This window comes from Schistocerca nitens, chromosome 2 (assembly GCF_023898315.1).
Source record: "Schistocerca nitens isolate TAMUIC-IGC-003100 chromosome 2, iqSchNite1.1, whole genome shotgun sequence".
Taxonomy (NCBI): Eukaryota; Metazoa; Arthropoda; class Insecta; order Orthoptera; family Acrididae; genus Schistocerca; species Schistocerca nitens.
The window spans coordinates 451,728,885-451,750,294 of record NC_064615.1 but is presented as its reverse complement, the minus strand read 5'-3'; the positions used below and the strand labels follow the sequence as shown (position 1 = coordinate 451,750,294).

At 40.7% G+C, this 21,410-nt stretch overlaps 1 protein-coding gene across 1 annotated transcript in view; it reads right to left on the bottom strand.

Annotated features, from left to right (window-relative positions):
• The window catches only part of LOC126236324 (ER membrane protein complex subunit 4), a 60,861-nt gene that overhangs the window by 7,906 nt on the left and 31,545 nt on the right, over positions 1-21,410 (bottom strand). Inside the window, exon 3 of the mRNA XM_049945540.1 lies at positions 2,732-2,849. Within this exon, the coding sequence (XP_049801497.1) occupies positions 2,732-2,849 (118 nt within the window). The remainder of the gene's footprint in view (positions 1-2,731; positions 2,850-21,410) is intronic.

The window sequence follows — 21,410 nt, the reverse complement described above, 5'->3', positions numbered from 1 at the left end:
CTAATCATTAGACTAGTGTGCAGAAATCTGTGTGTGAAGAGCGGGTTGCAAGAATTTTTGAAATAGAACTTCCTGGCAGATTAAAACTGTGTGCCGGACCGAGATTTGAACTCGGGACCTTTGCCTTTCGTGGGCAACTTCTCTACCAGGTAGGGCAGGGCAGCGCACACTCCGCTGTAGAATGAAAATTTCATTCTAGACATTTTTGAAATGGCGACAAACTTTTACAACACACTAAGAATGTTCAAAGAGTGAGAGCCAGTTTTTTTCTTTCCTTTTTTTGTGGGGCTGTCAACACTGTAGCAATGTTGGAAGCAGACACTTAACATTTGGCATAAAATAGAGTTTCCAAAAACTTTATGGCATAACATTTAATTTCTGTTCTCTTTTACTTCCGAGTTTATTTCTTCTATCTGACAGCAAAAATTAAATTTTGGGGCTTTCATAATTCGTTCTTAAAAACATTATACATCATCACAGCACATATTGAGTAACTTGCTGAAGCACTGTCATGATACTGCTGCTTATCATCTTGATAAAGTAATGGCATTATGGTATTACCAATCACATGTAAACAGTGGTGTATCATTACTGAATATAGCTAGGAACTCTGCTAGCTTCAAGAATTATCTTGCCCTAATTTAACCAATAAGTGTGCCTTTAACATGGCAGGTATTAGCAGGGAAAGCCAGGTAAAACACATAATTTTGCATTGTCACTGATTGGCTGTAGTTTCACAGTTGTGGCTCCACAACGGTACATTTCTGACCCATTATTAGGAGGCAAATTTTGCTCAATTCAAAAACCCCCACTGTGCTCTGGTTCTTCAGTATCATCCACCAGATTCACTTCCCAATGTAACAGCAAACTTCCCAAACATACTGCAATCATTGGAGAAGACTATCATCCAACAATTAATTGAGAAATTACATTCTGTAAGCAGCGAGTGTCAGAAGACATCCTGTGAAACATTACAAAATGTGTTTTCTGAGAACTACCTAGAACAGAATGTTTGGAATTGCACTTATGGTGAATATATATTGAGACTATTAGCAACAAATAGACCTGGCCTCTTGAATATGTCTACATAAAAACTGGTACCAATGTCTGTGATGCTATATAGCAACAATGATTACTACCAAAGTATAAAGGGTAACTAAACCACGTAGGATTCATATTTTCAGCAAACTAGCTACAGAGGCAGTTGTGTCATCTCAGTAAGGAACCCAAAATGTTTAACTCTGGAGAGGAGCATGTAGAAGAAATGTGGCTTGGGTGTACAGGAATAGTTGACCATGCACTTGCAAGATATGCACCAAGTAGAATAGTTCATGATGGGAGAGACCATCCATGTATACACTCACAGTAAAGAGTAAAGAAACAGACTACTGCATAATATGTGTAAAACAAAGCATACGGCTGTAGATAGAGAGATGCTGGATGAAACACATTTGTCTTTAAAAGAGAGAAATGTATGTATGTAATGGTTCCAATTCAAGTTTTTCATAATTCTAGTCTCTACGTGTTTAGTTGAACTGACAACTTTTAAACTTTTCTTATTTATTATGTAACCAAAATTTAATGAATTATTTTTAGTCCTTACATAGGGGACTTCACACTTTCTATTGTTCAGGGACAATTGCCATTCTTCACACCATACGGGTATCTTGTCTAGATCATTTTATAATTTGTGTTTATCTTCTGAAGACTTTACTAGATGATAAATGACAGCAGCATTTACAAACAATCTAAGAAGGCTGTTCACATTGTCTCCCATATCATTTATAGAGATAAGAATAGCAGAGGGGCCATAGCACTTCCTTTGGGAATGCCAAATATTGTTCCTGTTTCACTCGATGATTTTCCATCAATAACTATGAACTGTGTTGTTTCTGACAGGAAAATAAAGAATCCAGTCAAATGGTTCAAATGGCTCTGAGTACTATGCGACTTAACTTCTGAGGTCATCAGTCACCTAGAACTTAGAACTACTTAAACCTAACTAACCTAAGGACATCACACACATCCATGCCCGAGGCAGGATTCGAACCTGCGACCGTAGCGGTCGCTCGGTTCCAGACTGTAGCGCCTAGAACTGCACGACCACTCCGGCCGGCAAAGAATCCAGTCACACAAATGACACAGTACTCCATAATTACGTGTGATAATTGTTTTGAATACTAATGGATGCAATATTTGGTCTTGATTCTTAGATGTTGAGAGAAATCCAAGCAGCAACCATTTTATCAAGAAGTTTTTACAGACCAAAGAACTGCATCTTCATCAGATAATTCAACAAGCTTTTTATCTGCAGGATAATGCTAAATGTGGCAAATAATGACTGGTGCCACTGCTTCCCTGCCCACCTAATCTACTTGGTGTGTCTTACATCCCTGGCATCAGTACTACCTTCAGTGTCTCTCCTTTACCACTGCTATGTACTTCCCTTATCCAGTCATGTTCCTGATGGACATGACTGAACCCTTGACCAACAGATTGATGAACTCTTTTTGTCTCTTACAACACTCTGCTGCCCCCCCCCCCCCCCTCCTCCTCCTCCTCAAATCAACCAACCATCTACCTGGTGTGTCGTTTATTGAGCGCATCTGGGAGATTGCTGGTTGCCAGCCTTGAGACCTTTGGATCCCATACCACAACATTTAGCACCAACAAACTACTGCTACTTCAAGTGATTTTTAAGGTTTGTATGTTATTAAATTGCATGACTTACTTGTTTGCATGGTGAAAAGGGCTTTTACTGGACGAACAATTAACATGCCAACCATCATAATTGGAAATATAGAAATGGAATTTCCTGCCATGTACATTATAAACAGGTTCATTGGCATCTGAAACAAAGTTATTGCATGTGAACAATGGAAAGTAAATTCAAATTACAACCCTCCTTTAAACATCACTAATAGGAATAAGAAAAGGAGTAAAGATATCTTAACTTCTGAAATCTCATGCACACACACTTTGGGAAATATTAAGTGCATATACATCCTTATAATGAATTTCCTATTGTAGCTAAACATTCAGGAGTCAAGCCAGCCACCTCTAGATTCATCTGCATAATTTGGCATATAGCAATTTGCTTTAAAAGTGACTTGTGCTCTGTTCTCTCAATAACAGTACTTCTCAGAGCTTTTCCTTATCATACAAACACCTGTTACAAGTTATAATTGTAAAGTGACTATTATAATACAACAAATAGCAACTCTTAAGTATACTTCATGCATAAAAAACCACTTTGGATTAAGAAATAGGAAGCAGCATTATTTCATTGGTTACTGGTAATTTGCTCTACAGGGCTATTGCTCGCATAAATACACATTCATCCTAAAATAAGTTTTATGTGGGAATAACAAATTGGGCTAATGTTCTTATACTGAAAACAGAACAGCTTAGGAAGACTAAATTGGGTGTTCAGGAACACTGTACATTACACAATACACTTGCATCATCATCCAGACAATTCTGTTGCTGTTCCTACAAGTTTAGAAAGATGTTCCACCAGCACTGCAAAGCCTATGCCCACATTTCTTGTGTTACCAAATATAACCCCCGAAGCCTGGTTCACATCAGACAACATGGAAATTAATACAAGCATTCACCAACAATTCATCACCATTCACAGCGATTTGCTTGTCACTGCACCTACGTCATGCATTCTACAACAGCCAATGAGTGCTCAGTAGGGTTCTGAGAGCTCTGCTGTGAATGTCTTATCCAATATGTGGATTAAACATGTTCACAGTGAGTTATTTAGTGAATTTTTATTCGATTTGTTAGACATATTTGCAGGATACAAGCTTTCTTCAAACACAAACCACACATATGCGCATACTGCAACTGATGCTTAGAACTGGCAAGGCTGTAATCCCTGTTTGTGCCTGGACCTGGGAGAACTGCCAACATTTTTTAATCTGACTATAGTAATTGGCACCACACTTTTAGTCAATACTGTGCTAGTTTTAACCATGATGTGACATTTAGACGGGATTATTCTGCATGGTGGGTGCCCTGTTTCTGACAAAATAAGCAAAATGGTGTAGGAAAAGCAAAATATAGATGTCTGAATTTTAACACAAGGTTGGAGACAATGTACTTATCACTGAATTGCCTGCTTTAGCATTGTTTCAAAACCTTGCACATATGCTTCGCATTGCAGCTGAGGAAGAAATTCAAAAGCAGGACACTACGTACACATGAGGGAGTTGCTATTTTTGTAAAAATCCCTCCAACACTGAATATGTAACATGAATAGTTGGAAGATTTGCAAGAGGCAACTTTCTGAAATTGTAGCAGTAGTGTATACTAAACCAAAGATAGTGCTTATCTCTCTCTATTATATCCCCAGCCTCTGATATTTATCAATTTACTGATGAAACGGAAGCTCTAAATAAGTCGCTGCTGGCAAAATGCAGCCCTCACAAGATAACATAAGGGGCAGTCACATGAAAACGAGACAGATGGAAAACACAAACTGTTTATTATTTCAAAAGTAATCACTATAATGGTTAATATATTCATCCCATCATCATCAAAAGAGACGGCAATAACTTCATGTAATAATGCTTGTGGTTGCCCACCGAACCATGATTGTAGCCAGACATGCACCTCTTCATCCAAAACAAATCTACAGCCACAAACTTCTCTTTTTTCAGGGCTCCAAGAATATTGAAATCATATGGGGAGTGATCGGGACTGTGCGAGGGCTTTCCAGCAAAACTTTTGCAGTATAGTCTGAACACCCTTGGCAAGCCCACATGCAACAGAAAAATGCAATCCCTGGGTATAAGCTGCTGATTCACTGTTGCCTGTCAATCACCTGCCAGAATAGGAAAGGCAATTGCTTTCTGTACAGCCACACCTCCGTAGTCATCTTAATTCTGAAGTGGTCAATAATGTTCCAGTATAATGCAGAGCGCCAAGCAGAGACCCCTCTGTGTGAAGTCAGGACAGCTGTTGGTAACCTGTGAAGCATGTGTGACACTAGTAAAACATAATTAACATTCAGTCAATTATTCACAATGTTTAGAAGACTTAGTTCTTCCACACCAGCCTCAGCTTTTTTCTTATCCAGCTCCATCTGCAAGCCCATGAGATGATGTCAGCAACCCTTGCACCACAGAAGGTTGCCAGCTGGCAGGTGTGGCCATTGCCCAGCACACAATGATCCTCATGTTGGCTGCTGGAGTGTCCTCGGTCCCACTTCGAGTTCTACGGTGACTCTTGATGACCTATCCACGATTTACCTAGTGTCAGTAGTTGTGTGGTCAGTTGATTTCCTCCCTATGCCTAATAGTTTTCAACACATGGAGGTGCCCGAGAGTTGAACAGGAATGTGGCCTCCAACAGATCAAGTTGCTGGATTCTGTGTTTAAATTCAGTACTGGCAGCACTCTGCGACGTGGTGTTGGAAGACAGTCAGTTTCTCCATTAGCATATGGTAGGCAGCCAGCAGCATGAAATTCATCAGGTGAAGGCCATCATCTTGAATAGATCTCCAGCTCTTCATAGACTGTGCTGGTGCATCTATCACAGTTTCCCTACAGTACTGTGATCATGGAATTCGAGTGCTATTACTGTGAATGGCACTGATCCCAATGACTGACTGACTGGGGTTTTTAACGGGAGCTAACGTGAGGCTATGATTCAAGGCTCTGTTCATAATGAATGTCTTCCACATGTTCACTTAATAATCTGTTAATTGCTGTGTCAGGTCTTGCTATGTGGTCTTGTGAAAAAGAGAGAGAGTGTATGTGAGTTTCTTGCATCATGTCTGACAAGCTAATGAATATTTTTTTTGTTTTTTGGTTTTTTTTTCACTTCCTTTGGTTCTCTGTTACAATCTCCTATCTGCTGAATGCATATCCTCAATCCACAGCCTCTGTCTCTGGCATGACTTCAGTTTGCCTGTGGCAATGTGAGTTTTATTAATTTTTTTTTCTAATTTCTGCTCCTTACTATTCAGTTGTGATACTGGTTGTCACGTAACAACTGAATTAGGATGTGTGAGAGTTTAGTAGGATAAAATTGTATGTCTTCTAGTCCTGCAGAACTCTTATCCAGCTTAATCTGCAAAATGCAGACATACTTATGTTACTCATGCTTACTTCAGTCAGTAGCTAAGGTCTTGGGTATAACAGATTTACTGCAGCATATAAGTACACAGACCCTGTCAACTTAAATGATTTCAAATGACCGACTCTCTCCGGTCCAATTGACATTAGTTTTTTACACAACACTTCATTTTTGCAAGGAAGACCTCTGCTTGAAGTATTCCGTCTAACAATGGAAGGTGTTTGGATCTCTCTGCTTTACACAATGTCAGAGCATATGTCACTGCATCTACAACACTGCACAAAGCCCAATGAATATGTCAAAATTAATTACAAACTTTAGGCAGAAACTTATTCTAATACATGATTAAGTCACTGACAAAAAACAAAAACCTTATTTAATGATATTTTGTATTACTTCACAGCCACGTGTAGAATGTTTGCTCATGCCGAGAGTACTGAAATTTAAAACAAAGCAGATATTCATGGGAATTTCCTCAAACTAAAACTCCAGAATTTCTGTACCCCCACAAATGGTATGTAGGGAAGACCATCCCCATTAAACAATTGTATGCAGCAGTCCTCTTCAGGGTGGCTAAAGATGTTTAAAACACTAGTTTTAATTTTTAATGTAGTAGGAAAGTTCTTGTAGAGCCTAGTCGGCACCATGTAAGAGCATAGGTATGTGTGTGCGTGTGCTCTCCAGCTCAAAGGATAACTCCAAAAGCTAGTAAGTTTTTCGTCTTGTGTGCGCGCTTATTGATGACTCAACACTTCTACCTCTCAGCGAGTGGTCTCATTTAGGATTAAAGGTTTAAAATTTATTTACTTTAAGTTCAAAATAGATTTTATTCACATTTATTTTTGTTTGGCAGTTTGTTCAGTGGACTTCTTGCATCCCATATGCACTTATGATATTTATATTTTTTTACTAGCCAAGTACCCATCACAGCCTGTGTATGTATTTATTCCAGTCTTCTGCTAGTCCATCTCTTATCTCTTCTTTCATTCTCCTCCATCAATTTCCTCTCCCCCCTCCTTCCCTCTGTGGGTCTCCTCTTCACCCTTCTATCTATCCATTTCCTCTCCCTCTGCCCGCTTTTTCTCCTTCTCCTCCCCTTTTTCTGCCTATTTCTCCCTCCTGCTGTCTGTGCATCTCCTCCTCTCTCCTTCCTCTGTCCATTTCCCCCTCTCACATATCGATGCCCTTCTTTTTTCTTCTTCTCCCTCCTCCTCCTCATTGTCTGTCCTTGTTCTCCTTTTCCTCCTCTCTCCACATTATCAAACTCACCCCAATAGGAGGCTGGTAGTCTTACCCCCACAGTATTTCTTTCCAGATTATAAGCAATGTATGTACCAAGTTTGTTTGAAATCATTCCAGGGGTTCAGGAATGGCTTTTTACTCATGGCTTTGCTCACATACACAAACGTCAAATATATTTAATGTATTTCACGCATATTTGCACACATTTTTCACCTGTATTCTAGCGAAGCAATTTCATTTCCACACATTTCAATGTTTATTACACATGTCTTGAATTATGTGTTGTACAATGATACAATATTACAGGTACACCCAGTGGTATATGTGGCTACTGTCAGCAAAAGAAGTAAAAAATAATAAATTAAAATGTTGTGCATGATGCAGCAGTTTTTCACACATCTCTTTATTTATGAAGTCATATCTGTGTGTCACACAATGATAGCTGGCTGCGGTGGCCGAGCGGTTCTAGGCGCTACAGTCTGGAACTGCGTGACTGCTACGGTCGCAGGTTCGAATCCTGCCTTGGGCATGGATGTGTGTGATGTCCTTAGGTTAGTTAGGTTTAAGTAGTTCTAAGTTCTAGGGGACTGATGACCTCAGATGTTAAGTCCCATAGTGCTCAGAGCCATTTTTGAACACAATGATATTTTTCTAGGCACATTCAGTAGTATATGTGAATACTACCTGCAAAATGAGTCAAGAATACGGTAAGTAGAAAACAAGTAACAAATTAAAACATCATGCTTATGTAGCAGTTTTAATGTATGAACAGGGAAAATTTAAGTAATAGACCTTTCTCCTTTCACCATTCTGTGGAGGTCGGCAGTGATAAAAGTTTTGTAAATGTGTGAAATTATGCGTAAAGCTTGTCTCTAAGTGCTCTCATTCTTGAATAATGGTTTTTTGCCCCCATCCCCTCCCTTTTGGTAGATAGGTGGTTCTTACCCTACAGTGAGGATTTCAACACTGATACGTGCATCAAGTTTGGTTGCAACTGGGCCAGAGATGTAGAACATACATAAATACATTTTTATAATATGTATGGATTAGCAACATTACATCCTCTTCTGGAATCCATGTTCAATAACAAGATCATTTCACATGAAAAGCAGCAGATTAATCCCTTCAGTGGTGTGCTGAAGTAGAGATTATGTGAGCTTCCTTTAGATGGTTTGCTCAGAATGTAATCTGAACACACTCAAATGATATTTGCTAGCACTTGCCTACCATTTACACTGGAGAGGATGCTCATTCACTCATGCTTGTTTGCTTTCCATAGTACACCAGGCTTAAGATGCCCGTCAACATTCAACAATTGGGCATTGTAGAACATGATGGGATGACATCTAATCAAGTCTTCATTCCTCTTGATGAGAAAACAGGTAGTAGTGTGGAACACTATTACCTAAAATGGCACGCACCTCCATGAACGAGGGTGTGCTGAAAAGAAATACCTCTGAATTTTTTAATGTGAATACTCTTAAAGCCTTATAAATAAGAAAAATATTATTAACATTGTAAGACTTTATTCTTCATGTCTACATTTATTTTCTCAAGTTTGGTGACATACACATTTCTCCTAACAAGACCAATTTGTTGATATTTTCACTGTATGATGTTGGACTTAAGTTTACATAGGCACAACCTCACCTCTGCTTGCATCGCTTTATCACTATCAAAGTTGTCCTTTAACATACTCTAAGTTCTTCAAACAGATGAAAATCAGATTGGTCCAAGTCAGGAACGTTTGGAGGATGATCGAAGACAGTGAAACTAATGCATTGGATTGTTGCAGACGTCCTAGCATTCTTGTGAGATCTGGCATTATCAGGATGAAGGAAAGGATGCTCCCTCCATATGTGGACGAACTCTTTGAATTCAAAATTCTATCACAACAGGCTGTTTCTCACTACACACCAACACAGTTATGTTAAATGTTACAATTTGGAGCCCTCTAGCAGCAGAGTGCTGTGGGATGCAGACATGAAGAATAATAATGTATAAAATAACATTAAAAAAAAAAAAAAAAAGCTTTAAGAGCTTTCATGTAAAAAAATCAGCATGCCTTTTAAGATTGCATTGTAGTTAGAGGACACCATACAGAAAGATCAGAACCTGTGGAGTTAGGCAGTTTCTCCATAGGTGTATTGTCAAGCCTATCATATAGGAAGTAGAACGTACAATGGCTGTGGGGAAAGGAGAGATTTTATCAATAGAAAGGAGATACTTTTTATCAAGAGTAATGCAGCAAACTCTAAACTATCCGACACTTGACTATCTGGCTTGTGCTTATCTGATTGGTTGGATTGGGGTATAAAGGGACTGAACTACAGGGTCATCAGTTCCTTTTTCTTGATGCAAGCAAAGCTCAAGGTACAAAATCACCCAACACCACACCTAAAAGAAAACTAATGGAATGAACAAAAAATGGGGAAAACATACACCACAAGGAAAAGTAGAAGAACGTATTAAAACCATAGAGCATATGGTCTGGGCTGGCTGGTCACAATAATAAAAGAGGATGAGCCAGCCACTCTGCGATACAAAATGTCCACCCCAAAAAGACAAGGCGAGATGAACCCATGTACGGAAAAGACGACCACCAAGACAAACAAATGCAAAGAAAGTGCGACAGAGTTAAAATGGAGGGAGGGTGGCGACCTCAGGGAGAAGGCTAAATGCCCACCCTTAGATGGTACGATAACCCACCTCCCCCCCCCCCCCCCTCACGAATAAAACAAACTATATCTGCTGTCGAGGCATTGTTGCCCAACACCGAAGGTAGGGTGCTGGGAAGGTTAAAAGTCTGGCGCAGAGCGGCTAAAATTGGACGGTCCAGCAAGATGCAGATGACATATGAGCCACAGTAACACTGAGGTGGGTCCTCGCAATGGTGGAGGTAACCATGTTGTTAGCCTCGTATGGCCAATGCGGAGCCACAGAGAACCACAGAGTCCCTGCGAAAGGCCGCATGGAGGTCTTCCACACATCTGTAGTCTCCTTATTGGCATGCAGTTTGCTGTGCGTACTGAGATTATGCCATTCCGTCTCCCAAAACAAATACCTTGCGATGTAATAATGATCGCAGGTCAGTTACAGGGATGCCGATTTCCAGAAGCGGTTTCCATGTAGCCTGTTTGGCCAGCCTGTCAGAAAATTCATTTCCTGAGGTTCCAACGTGGCCTGGGGTCCACATAAACACCACGGAACGACTGGACCATTCCAGGGCATAGATGGACTCCTGGATGGTCATTACCAAAGGATGGCAGGGGTAGCACTGGTTCATAGCTTGTAGGCTGCTCAAGGAGTCAGTACACAGAAGAAACGACTCATCAGAGCATGAGCAGATGTGCTCAAGAGCACAACAAATGGCTGCCAGCTCTGCAGTGAAAACACTGCAGCCATCTGGCAAGGAGTGCTGTTTAATATGTAGTCCATGAAACATACGTGAAGCCAACATGCCCATCAGCCATCGCACCATCAGTGTAAACCACTTCATGGTCCTGGTACATGTCAAGAATCGAGAGGAAGTGACAGCAGAGAGCTGCAGGGTTAACTGAGTAGTTAGGACCATGTGAAAGGTCCAGGCGAAGCTTCGGCCTAGGTGTACACCATGGAGGTGTATGTGAATGGACCTTGAGTATAGGTGGTAAAGGCAAGGACTCCACTTCAGACAGAAGAGATCAGACACGAACTGCAATCTTAAGCCCAGACCTGGGCCACCGATGTGGGAGATTAACCACCGTGGATGGGAAAAGGGGACGGGAATCCGGATGCTCAGGAGAACTATTAATGTGTGCAACATAACTGGTGAGCAGTTGTGTACACCTAACCTTCAATGGAAGGACTCCAGCCTCCATCAGGACGCTGATCACCAGACTCGTCCTAAAAGCTCCTGTTGCCTGTCTAATGACACAGTGGTGCACTGGGTCAAGTAAACTTAACGCTAAGGGCACTGCCGAACCATAAACTAGACTCCCATAGTCAGGGCAGGATTGAACAAGGGCTCTGTATAGCTGCAGCAGCGTAGAGCTATCTGCAGCCCGGACAGTGTTGCGTATGCAGCGGAGGGCATTGATGTGCTGGCCGCACTTCCGCTTCAGCTGACAAAGATGAGGAAGCCACATCAATCGGGCATCAAAAACCAGTCCTAAGAATCAATATGTCTTCACTACAGTGAGTGGATCGTCATTAAGGTAAAATTCTGGTTCTGGATGAACGGTACGATGCCGACACATGACTTCGCAGCTGAAAACTGGAAGCCATGGGCCAGAGCCCATGACTGCACCTCGTGAATGGCTACCTGTAGGCACCGCTCAGCAACACCAGTACTGGAGGGGCAGTACGAAATGCAGAAGTCTTCTGCATACAGAGAAGGTGAGGCTGACGGCCCGACAGCTGCTGCTACACAGTTAATGGCCACCAAAAATAGACACACACACAATACAGAGCCCTGCGGGACCCCACTCTCCTGGATATGGGGGGGACAATTTGGACACAAAAAGTATGGAGTGATAGGAAATTTAGGATAAAAAAAATCGGGAGGGGGCCCCAGAAACCCCACTCACATAATGTGGCAAGGGTATGATGTCATCAGGTCGTGTCTTAAGCTTTTCATAAATCAGAAAAGACAGCAACCAGGTGTTGGCGTCTTGAAAAGGCTGTTGGATGACTGACTCAAGGGAAACTAGATTATCAATGGTAGAGCAACCTTAACAGAAATCGCCCTGGCATGGAGCCAGTAGGCCACGTGACTCCATGATCCAACACAACTGCCGACGTACCATACGTTCTAACAGCTTACAAAGAAAGTTGGTGAGGCTGATGGGGCAACGGCTATCCACATCAAGCAGGTTTTTACCGGTTTGACCACTAGAATGATCACACTCTCCCGCCATTGCAATGGAAAGATGCCATGCACCAGTGCTGGTTGAAGATGACGAGGAGATGTCACTTGTATTCGGATGAGAGATGTTTGATCATCTGACTGCGGACCCAATCTGACCCAGGAGCTGTGTCAAGGCAATGTGCTAGGATGCTGAGGAGCTCCCACTCTGTAAATGGAGCATTATAGGGTTCACTGTGACATTCAGTGAATGAGAGGACTTTCCTTTCTCTGCGTCATTTCAGGGTGCGAAATGCTGAGGGATAATTCTCTGATGTGGAGGCTCGAGCAAAGTGCTTGGCAATTGCATTTGCATTGGTAGACAACACGCCATTGATGTTAATGCCAGTAACACCTGTCGGGGTCTGCTACCCACAAAGATATCTGGTGTTGGGAAGGCGACGTATGCATCCAATGATTGAGTTGTACCTCCCCCAACACACCTGTTTCCATCTTTTTATAAGCTGGTGAACACGGGCACGGAGCCGTTTAAAAGCTATTAGGTGCTCTAGGGAAAGGTGCCGCTTATGTCACTATAGAGCTCGCCAACGCTCTTTAATGGCCTCAGCGATTTCCAGCGACCACCGAGGTACTGACTTTCGCTGGGGCCACCCTAAGGAACAAGGGATCCTGTTTTCCACCACAGAAACAACTGTTCTAGTTACCTGTTCAACTACCACATCTATGGTACCACGTGGGGGAGATTCAACAGTGACAGCAGAGGTGAAAGGTTCCCAATCTGCCTTGTTTTAAAGCCCATCATGGTAGACGTGCGGAGGAATAGCGCTGGGATAGTGACCGGTAGATGGGAAGTGGTCGCTACCACTCAAGTCATCGTGGGCTCTCCAGTGGACAGATGGTAGAAGTCCTGGCTTAACAGTTGTCCTAGCTCAGCCAGGTGGTAGAAAAAACCACAGCAATTCCACTGGAGGATGATGTTATCATGAGGCTGGGAAGGCATGAAGCATGCAAGGAGGCAGGTTACACCTCAGGGTCTCCTGCTGCCACTGACCGAGTATTTGTATCCATTCCTATTGTGGATGAGGCATCAGTGAGATCAAGGTCCTCAGGGGATTCTGAGATCTCCACCTCATCCACAGGTTCAGAATTGGCAGGGAGTGGTGGTGTTGGGGCCACCAAGGGGTCCTTTTTCTTAGCCGACTACTTTGTTTGCTTGCCCTCTCACTTCCCTTTAGGGGCTTGCTGGGAGGACTTTCTGAAGACCATGAAGCTCTTCATCCAGCAGTTTTTGGCTCCTTGTGTGCTTATCTGGCCCCTATTTAATTAATATCATAACATTTCATGATAAAATGAGGAATAATTTATTGTACATACTGCACTTTTCAAAAACTTTAGCAAGTGGGTGCCAACTATGATATGGGGCCTTTCAAAATGTTTGTGTCTTGTGCTTCTAGTAAATCTGGAGCCACAATTATAAGGTACAAACTGTATTGTTAATACTGAATGAATTATTGGAACCACCCTTCAACAAACAATACTTGAAGTCCTCTCCAGTGCTCACAAACAAGAATGGACATATGTAGTTTCATGTCGACATCCAAAGTGAGTTCATTGTTAAATTATTGTTTGGTCCTTAATGTTTTAATTATATATTTCAAAATGGATGATAAACGGAAGAGACTTGTGGTGATTATGGACCAGAAACTACATGTTTTAAGGTGACTGGATTCAGGGGTAGCAGGCGAAACTATTGGTTTGTTTGAACCTGGGAGAAAAATTAAGCATAAATTGAAAAGTGGTGTGTTTCCCAAGCTTGTGGAAGTGGAATAAAAGTAAGAAAGACAAAACTGAAAGATAAGCACAAATAAGTTGAAGGAACTATTTTGTGACATGGACATTTAAGAGGATATGGTTTGGCAGTTACTGGGACAATACTGCAGAAAAAAGCGTTGCAATTTCAATGGCAAATAGAAGGAGATTCAGAATTTATTGTCAGTGATGGATGGTTGAATACGTAGAAAAAAAGGTTTCCATATTAGCTGGATTACCATCAGCGGAGAGGCTTTTCCCACTGACAATGAGGCGGTACCGCTGTTTAAAGACCATCTTGTGAAGGTAATCAACAAGGAACAATTTCTGGTTAACAACTGTACAATTAATCAAAATATCCACAGGTGTACTGCCGGTCTACAGTGTCCAACGGGCACAATATTTCGGCGATCATACATGTCGCCATCATCAGGTGAACTGACGGACTGAGCTCCTGTGAACGTGCCGGCACGGAGATCCGTACACTTTGGCTGCTCAGGGGCGCGCTCACTCTGCAGTCCGTGCCCCGCGCCATGGTCCTCGACGGTACGCATCGTCTGACCAATATACAACCGTCAGTTCACCTGATGATGGCGACATGTATGATCGCCGAAATATTGTGCCCGTTGGACACTGTAGACCGGCAGTACACCCGTGGATATTTTGATTATCAAATACGCCGGGAGAAACTCAAGAATCACAACTGTACAATTGCGATGACAGCAGCTTACATTACAAGATGCTTCAAAACAGATGCTTCAAAAAAGGAAGCTGCGCCACCCAGATACAAGAAAAGTAAGGAGCGGGTTACCATAATGGCCTACAGTAATTCAATTAAAAAAACAGGAATCATTGCACCTACATTACACTCATCAAAATAAAGCATGAATGAATTCCAAAAGATTTAAAACCTGGTTTCAAACTGAATTCTTACCAGCTGTAGAGAAATATCTGGAAGATAACAATTTACCACGGAATGCTCCGCTGCTTCTTGATAATGCGCTACCACATCCTGTCAGTGACAAATTCACATATGGAGATATCAAAGCATTATTTGTACTACCGAACGTGATTGCTCTCTGTCAGCCAATGGGCAGGGCAGCCTTCAAATGCTAAAGAAGAAGTACTAGTGCTGTCTTCTCAGTTTGTTGGTATCAGCAGCTGATAATAATGAAAACTGTGTAACCAATCCGAAGATAGACTTGCTAAACGTCACAAGGTGCTTGGGTGAAGTGTGGGAAGAGATTTGAGCATATCATTTGTAAGGTTTTTGAAACCAAGTGTGAAACCAAAGTCAAAGATGGAAACGATTATATCATTTTGTTGCTAAAATATTTACTAGGTTGAGAGGATGTTGATGCAGAGTATGTCACAAAATGAATGGCAAATGATGAAGTTGATGAACTAACTGACAATACTATTGTGGAAATGGTAATTCACGGAAAAGCAACACCAGAGAAAGAGGCGAACTTGGATGACAGAAGAAAACTCATCCCACATTCTGAAGGTTTCAAGACGATTAAGGCAGTGTTGCAGTACGTCAGTGAGCAGGAGGAAGCAAGGCCAGCTGATATCCTTTTGTGTAAGTGGATGGATACTGCAACATAGAAGAGAGCTAAAAGAGGAAACACTCATCTATTAAAACATTTTTTAAATCTATAAGTTTATAGAACTCCAGTCCATCTGACTTTTTTGTTATGCAGCTTGATGTTCAGCCACATTAGGCTGGAAGTCTAGAGTCTACTATATTAAGACAATGCACAAGGCGTGGTGTCAAGATGGACATCAGGATGTGGGCAATCATATGAATGAAGTACAACTAGTCGACAGTCTGCTGAGAAAATGGCAGTGCTATAATGGCTAAGTGAGGACAACACCCTCAGTTATCAATGTGACAAGCAGATGCTGGCATGCAGCTAAATTGTTCAAGAACACTGGAAGAATCACGGTCTTATGTCGAAACAGTTGCAAGCAGTGCTCTCATCTATGTGAGAGCAAGGTACAACTCAAACTGGGTGTTGTGCAAAATGCCTAACAGAATGGTATATTAATTGAATCCTTGAGTTTTTCACGCTTTTCACTTCCTACGAATCACAATTTCTCCTCTCTGTTCCAGAATCACTTGTGCTAAGCACCCTAGCATACTTTCTCCCTCTCACTCTGTTAAAAGTGGTTTAGTGGATTTCAGCCCACACTGTTGTTCATGTCCTGACTGCACTACGCAGACCACACCTACATCCACACTGGGCCAGAACGTGGCAAAATGAAAATTTTATGCCAGTTGTGTATGGAGGAGTGTGTTTAGGCATTCCAAAACAGGGGATCAGATGATAGAATATCAGAGAGCAGTAGCAAGACTACTGGAATCAGTCTCTCAAATTGTGTACAGCAAGACGATTCAAAAACAGGCCTTTGGAACAAGTCAAAAGAAGTAGAAGCCATACCCGAGAGCCCATCAGAAACTTGGTGAACTAGTCCAGACCAGACAAATTACAGGAGAGCCCAGCAGAGAAAGAACTACTTGTGGAAATAGCTGCACGGGAAACGAGAAAGAACTACTACATTATAAACAAAAAGCTTCAGGGAGTGACAACAGGAATAGTTTTAAGACTGTATAACATTGTATGAATGATAAGATGACTTCATCTAGTATTCAGACATTAGAGGCATCAGTGTGAAGCAAGATCTTGGGTTAACAAATAAACCATTTAGTGGGGCAAAGTTCGAGCTTAGGGAGCTTGTTGAGTATGTGGTGCTCTAAGAAGTCTGAATGAATGATACACCACTATTTCAATACATCATGTCCAAAATTTTTGGAGAAGCTAAGACAAAATCAACTGTCCAGGATAGAGCTAACAACACAAATCAAGTTACCAGAGTAACAGAGATGGCTTAACTACAAGGCACAAAAGAACTGGTATGTGCACTGGGTCGGATTTCATACACTGTCTAGCAAACAACAGGATTTAGACAATTATTTGAAGTGAGGATTAACAAATTAGCTTCAGTGACACAGTGGAATTAACATTGCAAGAGGAAAGTGTGCTAGTCTACGAAAGAAAAGGGTCAGTTCCCAAGAGTGTTTCATAAGGAACTTTAATACTGAAGTAACATAGGAGGAAGATGATGTAATTGTGGGCAGAGGGGTCATGTGGCTAGAGACTATGGGAAGCCAAAGAGGAGCACCTATGAATGCAGAAACAGCTAAGAGCCTCCGGAATTTTTTGTTATCACTGAGAAAAGCCAGGTCACATGGATGACAAAAGTAAAAAGATGATCATTTGTGAAAAGTGCAAAAGGCAAAGGTATCAAGCACTGATATGTAAAACACCTACTTGTTACATGTGCAACCAATATGGACACATTACACACCAGTACAATGAGAAATTAAGTACAGTATCCACAAGGACTGTATCTGCAATTAAAAATGTAAACTAAGAGTGCACAACACAAAGCACGATGAAATGGCCAAAAGTTAAGAGTCATAGACTGAGAAGCATGCAATGAAATTATGAAGGCATATTGTTATGCATCAGGAAGGCATTTACAGTTATTATTAGATACTGGAGCATGTTTAAGCCTTATAAATACAGGCTCATAGAAGAAGCAATAATTACCTGGAAGATATCAGTAGACTGAAGGGCATGATGCAAGGTACAGTGGATACATTTTGAACCACAGATCTGTAATTACTAATAACGGGGAAAGTTCCAGTGAAACACTAAGTCCATATCATAGGAAGAGGATCGTATATGCCTTATGATGGTCTAATAAGAAGAGACTTCTTAAGGAAGCAAAACACTGATTAACTATTATGAGAGGATGATCAGAATACAGGGTCAAAATACTCTGCTGCTGCCAATACCTGAGACAGGAGAACCACAAGTCTGCAGGAAACCCATGGGTCAAGTGGGAACCATGGTTAATGGAAAATGCATTAACAGACACAAAAGGAGGCACGTTTTGAGAGTGTCTGGGAGTCAGGCTGAATCAAAGACAAGTTGTGAGACAAATATTGATTAACTACCTATCAGGCAAAATAGTGTGGCACCAGAAATGTCATGACAATAGGTTCTAGAGAAGGAAAAAAAATCTTGAAGATATGTGCGGAAACAGAACCAAATTCCAGTAACAAAAAAGGAATTATTACTCTCAAACAAAAAGTAAGGACAGGAGTGCATACAGCCAAATCTATGGTACAAATAGAGCTAGAAGAATGTATTCTCATTGTATTGAATACACATGAGGTAGAAAGTGTGTAACACCATAGCTCTAATGTTGTACTGATTTATTTCGCTTTTGTTTCATTTAATGTTACATCGCTGAGCTTCTGTAAATGTGTGTGATTGAATCGACAACATAAAACTGTATATTTCTTTCTTTGCACAAACTTTGATGTCATGGTTTGGTTCTATGCAATTTAGTATATCAGTCATTTAAATGCTTTGTCCCATTTGGAGGGAACAAAACTTGCTGTATATAATTGTAATTTTGTGTGAATAATTTTTTGTAGAAATGTCTATAGGTGCAAATGTTCTGTTTTGTTTAAAATGATTGTTTACTGTTATGTAAACTGCTGATCCTCACTTAGGGTTCTTAGTTAGTTAGTATGAAAAAGGTGTAGTGGTTCCCCTCGGGAACGGAACTGTGAAGCGCGCGCAAATTGTGGTTGGCCTAGGTGGAAAAGGTGGAACTGACAGTCAGTCGGAGACGAGCTACCAAACCGTGCACTGCCATGTAAAAGATGCATATTGTGCTGGTTCCGAGAGAGGCTTTTTTTTTTTTTTTTTGCTTCTTTCCAATGCCTCAGATGGATGGATAAATAGCTGGAACTATTCTGGAATTTGTATCTATCATCACCACCAAGAAATGACAGAGTCCAGCAATTCTGCCTGCAATTCCACCTACCAACATGCAGTTGCCACCACATTGCGCAATCATTACATCGGAATACTACAATGATGTACAGTGAAGGATCAGCTTAATGGATGTGTTAGTGTGCTCAAATATAAGGTAAATTTTATCTGAATTTATGTACCTACCCAGATTTTTTTTCCTCATCGTAACACCTCTCATGTTCCTCTCCGTTTGAGATAAAGTGATATCCGAGTGTTCTTACTAAAAGAACATTAAAGCCCAATATTTTGCTCATTAATGCCTCTTCAACATAGTAAAAAGAAAGTTAAAATTAAGGTGGCAAGAAAGTGAGTTAAAGTAAATGTTGTTTGCTGAAAATATTCCTACTAAAACTGCTTATTAAAGTGCTGTTGCTAACGTCAAAATTAAAATTTCTTAAGACTGAGGCTTATAAAGCAAATGATCACATTGTTGTCTGTAGTAAATTCTAAAAGGTGAGTCAGTTTCTTGCAATTTTGTCAACATTGTGTTTCGCTGTAGTAAAAGTGAGAAAGCTGCAGTTGTGAAACTTTATATACTCATGTTTGCTAAGCGTTTGTCTCTCTTGTGTATTAGAAGTGCATATTAATAGTAATGTTATAAAGACCATTCACTTTGTGTAAGCCCTGGAAGTAATAGTGTGTTTCAGTATCTGTTATAATTTTGCAAATTGTTTCTGCTGCTCTGTTACTTCCAATCTTACCGTAAACATATGTATGTGTAAGAGTTCACTGCACTCGCGTGTGACAAAGTATAGGTTGTGTTGATCTGTTATAGTTATTTATATCTACTTCCTTAAACGAGAACGTTAATCTTTCTCTTGCCTAATTAGGCTGGCGACCGTTTTCCTTATTCTATAAACAGTATAGCTAGGCAAAATTTTGTTTGTTACTGTTCAAATATTTACGTAATTCTGACTTTCACTTCCGATAAGCCACCTCCGTTAGGTACAATACGGTCAACATAATAAAATTCCTCTCAGAGGGTAACACTGCTCTGATGCGTTATACCATAATTACTCTAACAAAATAATTCTGTTTTGCAAACTGCCTCCAGCTTCGAGGTTGTGGTATATCAGTAGCGGACAGGAGTGTTATACGTGGCTTTTACGTGACAGGACTATTTGTTCTGTTGGGACATAGTACGCAATAAACCAAATTTGGTATTTGATTGAATAAACTACGTAAAAATGCTGTTGCAGTGTTATAAGTGGCAGTGAAAATGATATACAAACTGATAAAGAAAGTGACATCAATGCGAGCAGTACAGGAAGCAGTGAATGGGATGGACATGTACAGAAATCTCACTGTCCAGGTTACAGAAGCAATTCTAACCAACCATTTGAATAAAGAAGAGCGACAGCAATTGGAAAGACTCTGTAGCACATACTGTGGTGTATTGTACCTAAACAGTGAAACTGTAATATACAGAAACAGTACAGAAGCCCTGCCGGAACACAAAGGAAGGGTTGTGAATGTACATCCATATGGTATACCAGAAATGCAAAAGGTAGTATTACAGGAGCAAATTGGGAAAATCTTTAACAAGGCTACAATAGTTGAATGTCAGTCTATGGAATGCGACTGTGTCATTAGTAGCAAAAAAAAACGAGATACCAGTGGAATAGTGAAATATAGATTTTTAACAGACTATAGAAAGTTTATTGAAATTTCAGTGGGTGAAGTCTTTCCCATCTCCAACATAAATGAGATACTGGTCCAAATAGGGAAAGTCGAGTATTTCTCCACTTTAGATTTGGCCAGTGGATAATGTCAGATGTTAACTGAACCATCAGATAGAGAAAATATAGCATTTAGTGCAAAATACCAGTACTATGCATACAAAAATGCTTCCAACGGGGCTAAATAATGCACCAAGAACATTTCAGACATTAATGAATGTTGCTTCGGCAGGATTGCAAAGGATCCACAGTATTTGGATGGCATAATCTGCCACAGAGGGTCATTAAAGTAACATAATGAGAATCCTTGGATAGATTAAGGGTACATACGTTAAAGTTACAACCAGATAAGGGTGAATTCCTGAGAAAGCAAGAAATAGTCTTAGGACACAAAGTAACAGATAACGTTGTAGAGCCAGATGACCATAAAGTAGAAAAAGTGAAAAACTTTATAGTTATGAAATCCATGAAGGAATTAAAAGGGTTTTTAGGCTTGCTGGATATTATCGTCTGTTCATTCTCAAGTTCAGTAAAATTGTGAATCCATTTCGTAAGTTATGGGAGACACAGTGCCATGTAAGTGAGGAGATCCATAAAAAGCAGCATTTGAAGAAAAGAGAAAGATTAGTAAATCCTCCCATACTGAGCTATTCAGATTTAGAGAAACCATTTATATAGATTAACGCCACTGACGATGCGTTGGGAGCAGTTCTGTCACAAAGGAAGATAGGTACAGATTTACCAATTGCCTATATTTCACAGTCATTGAACAAGGTTGACAGGAACTGCCCTGCAACCAGTCAGAGTACTCAGTGATTGTATGGAGCACAAAGCAGTTCAAACCAT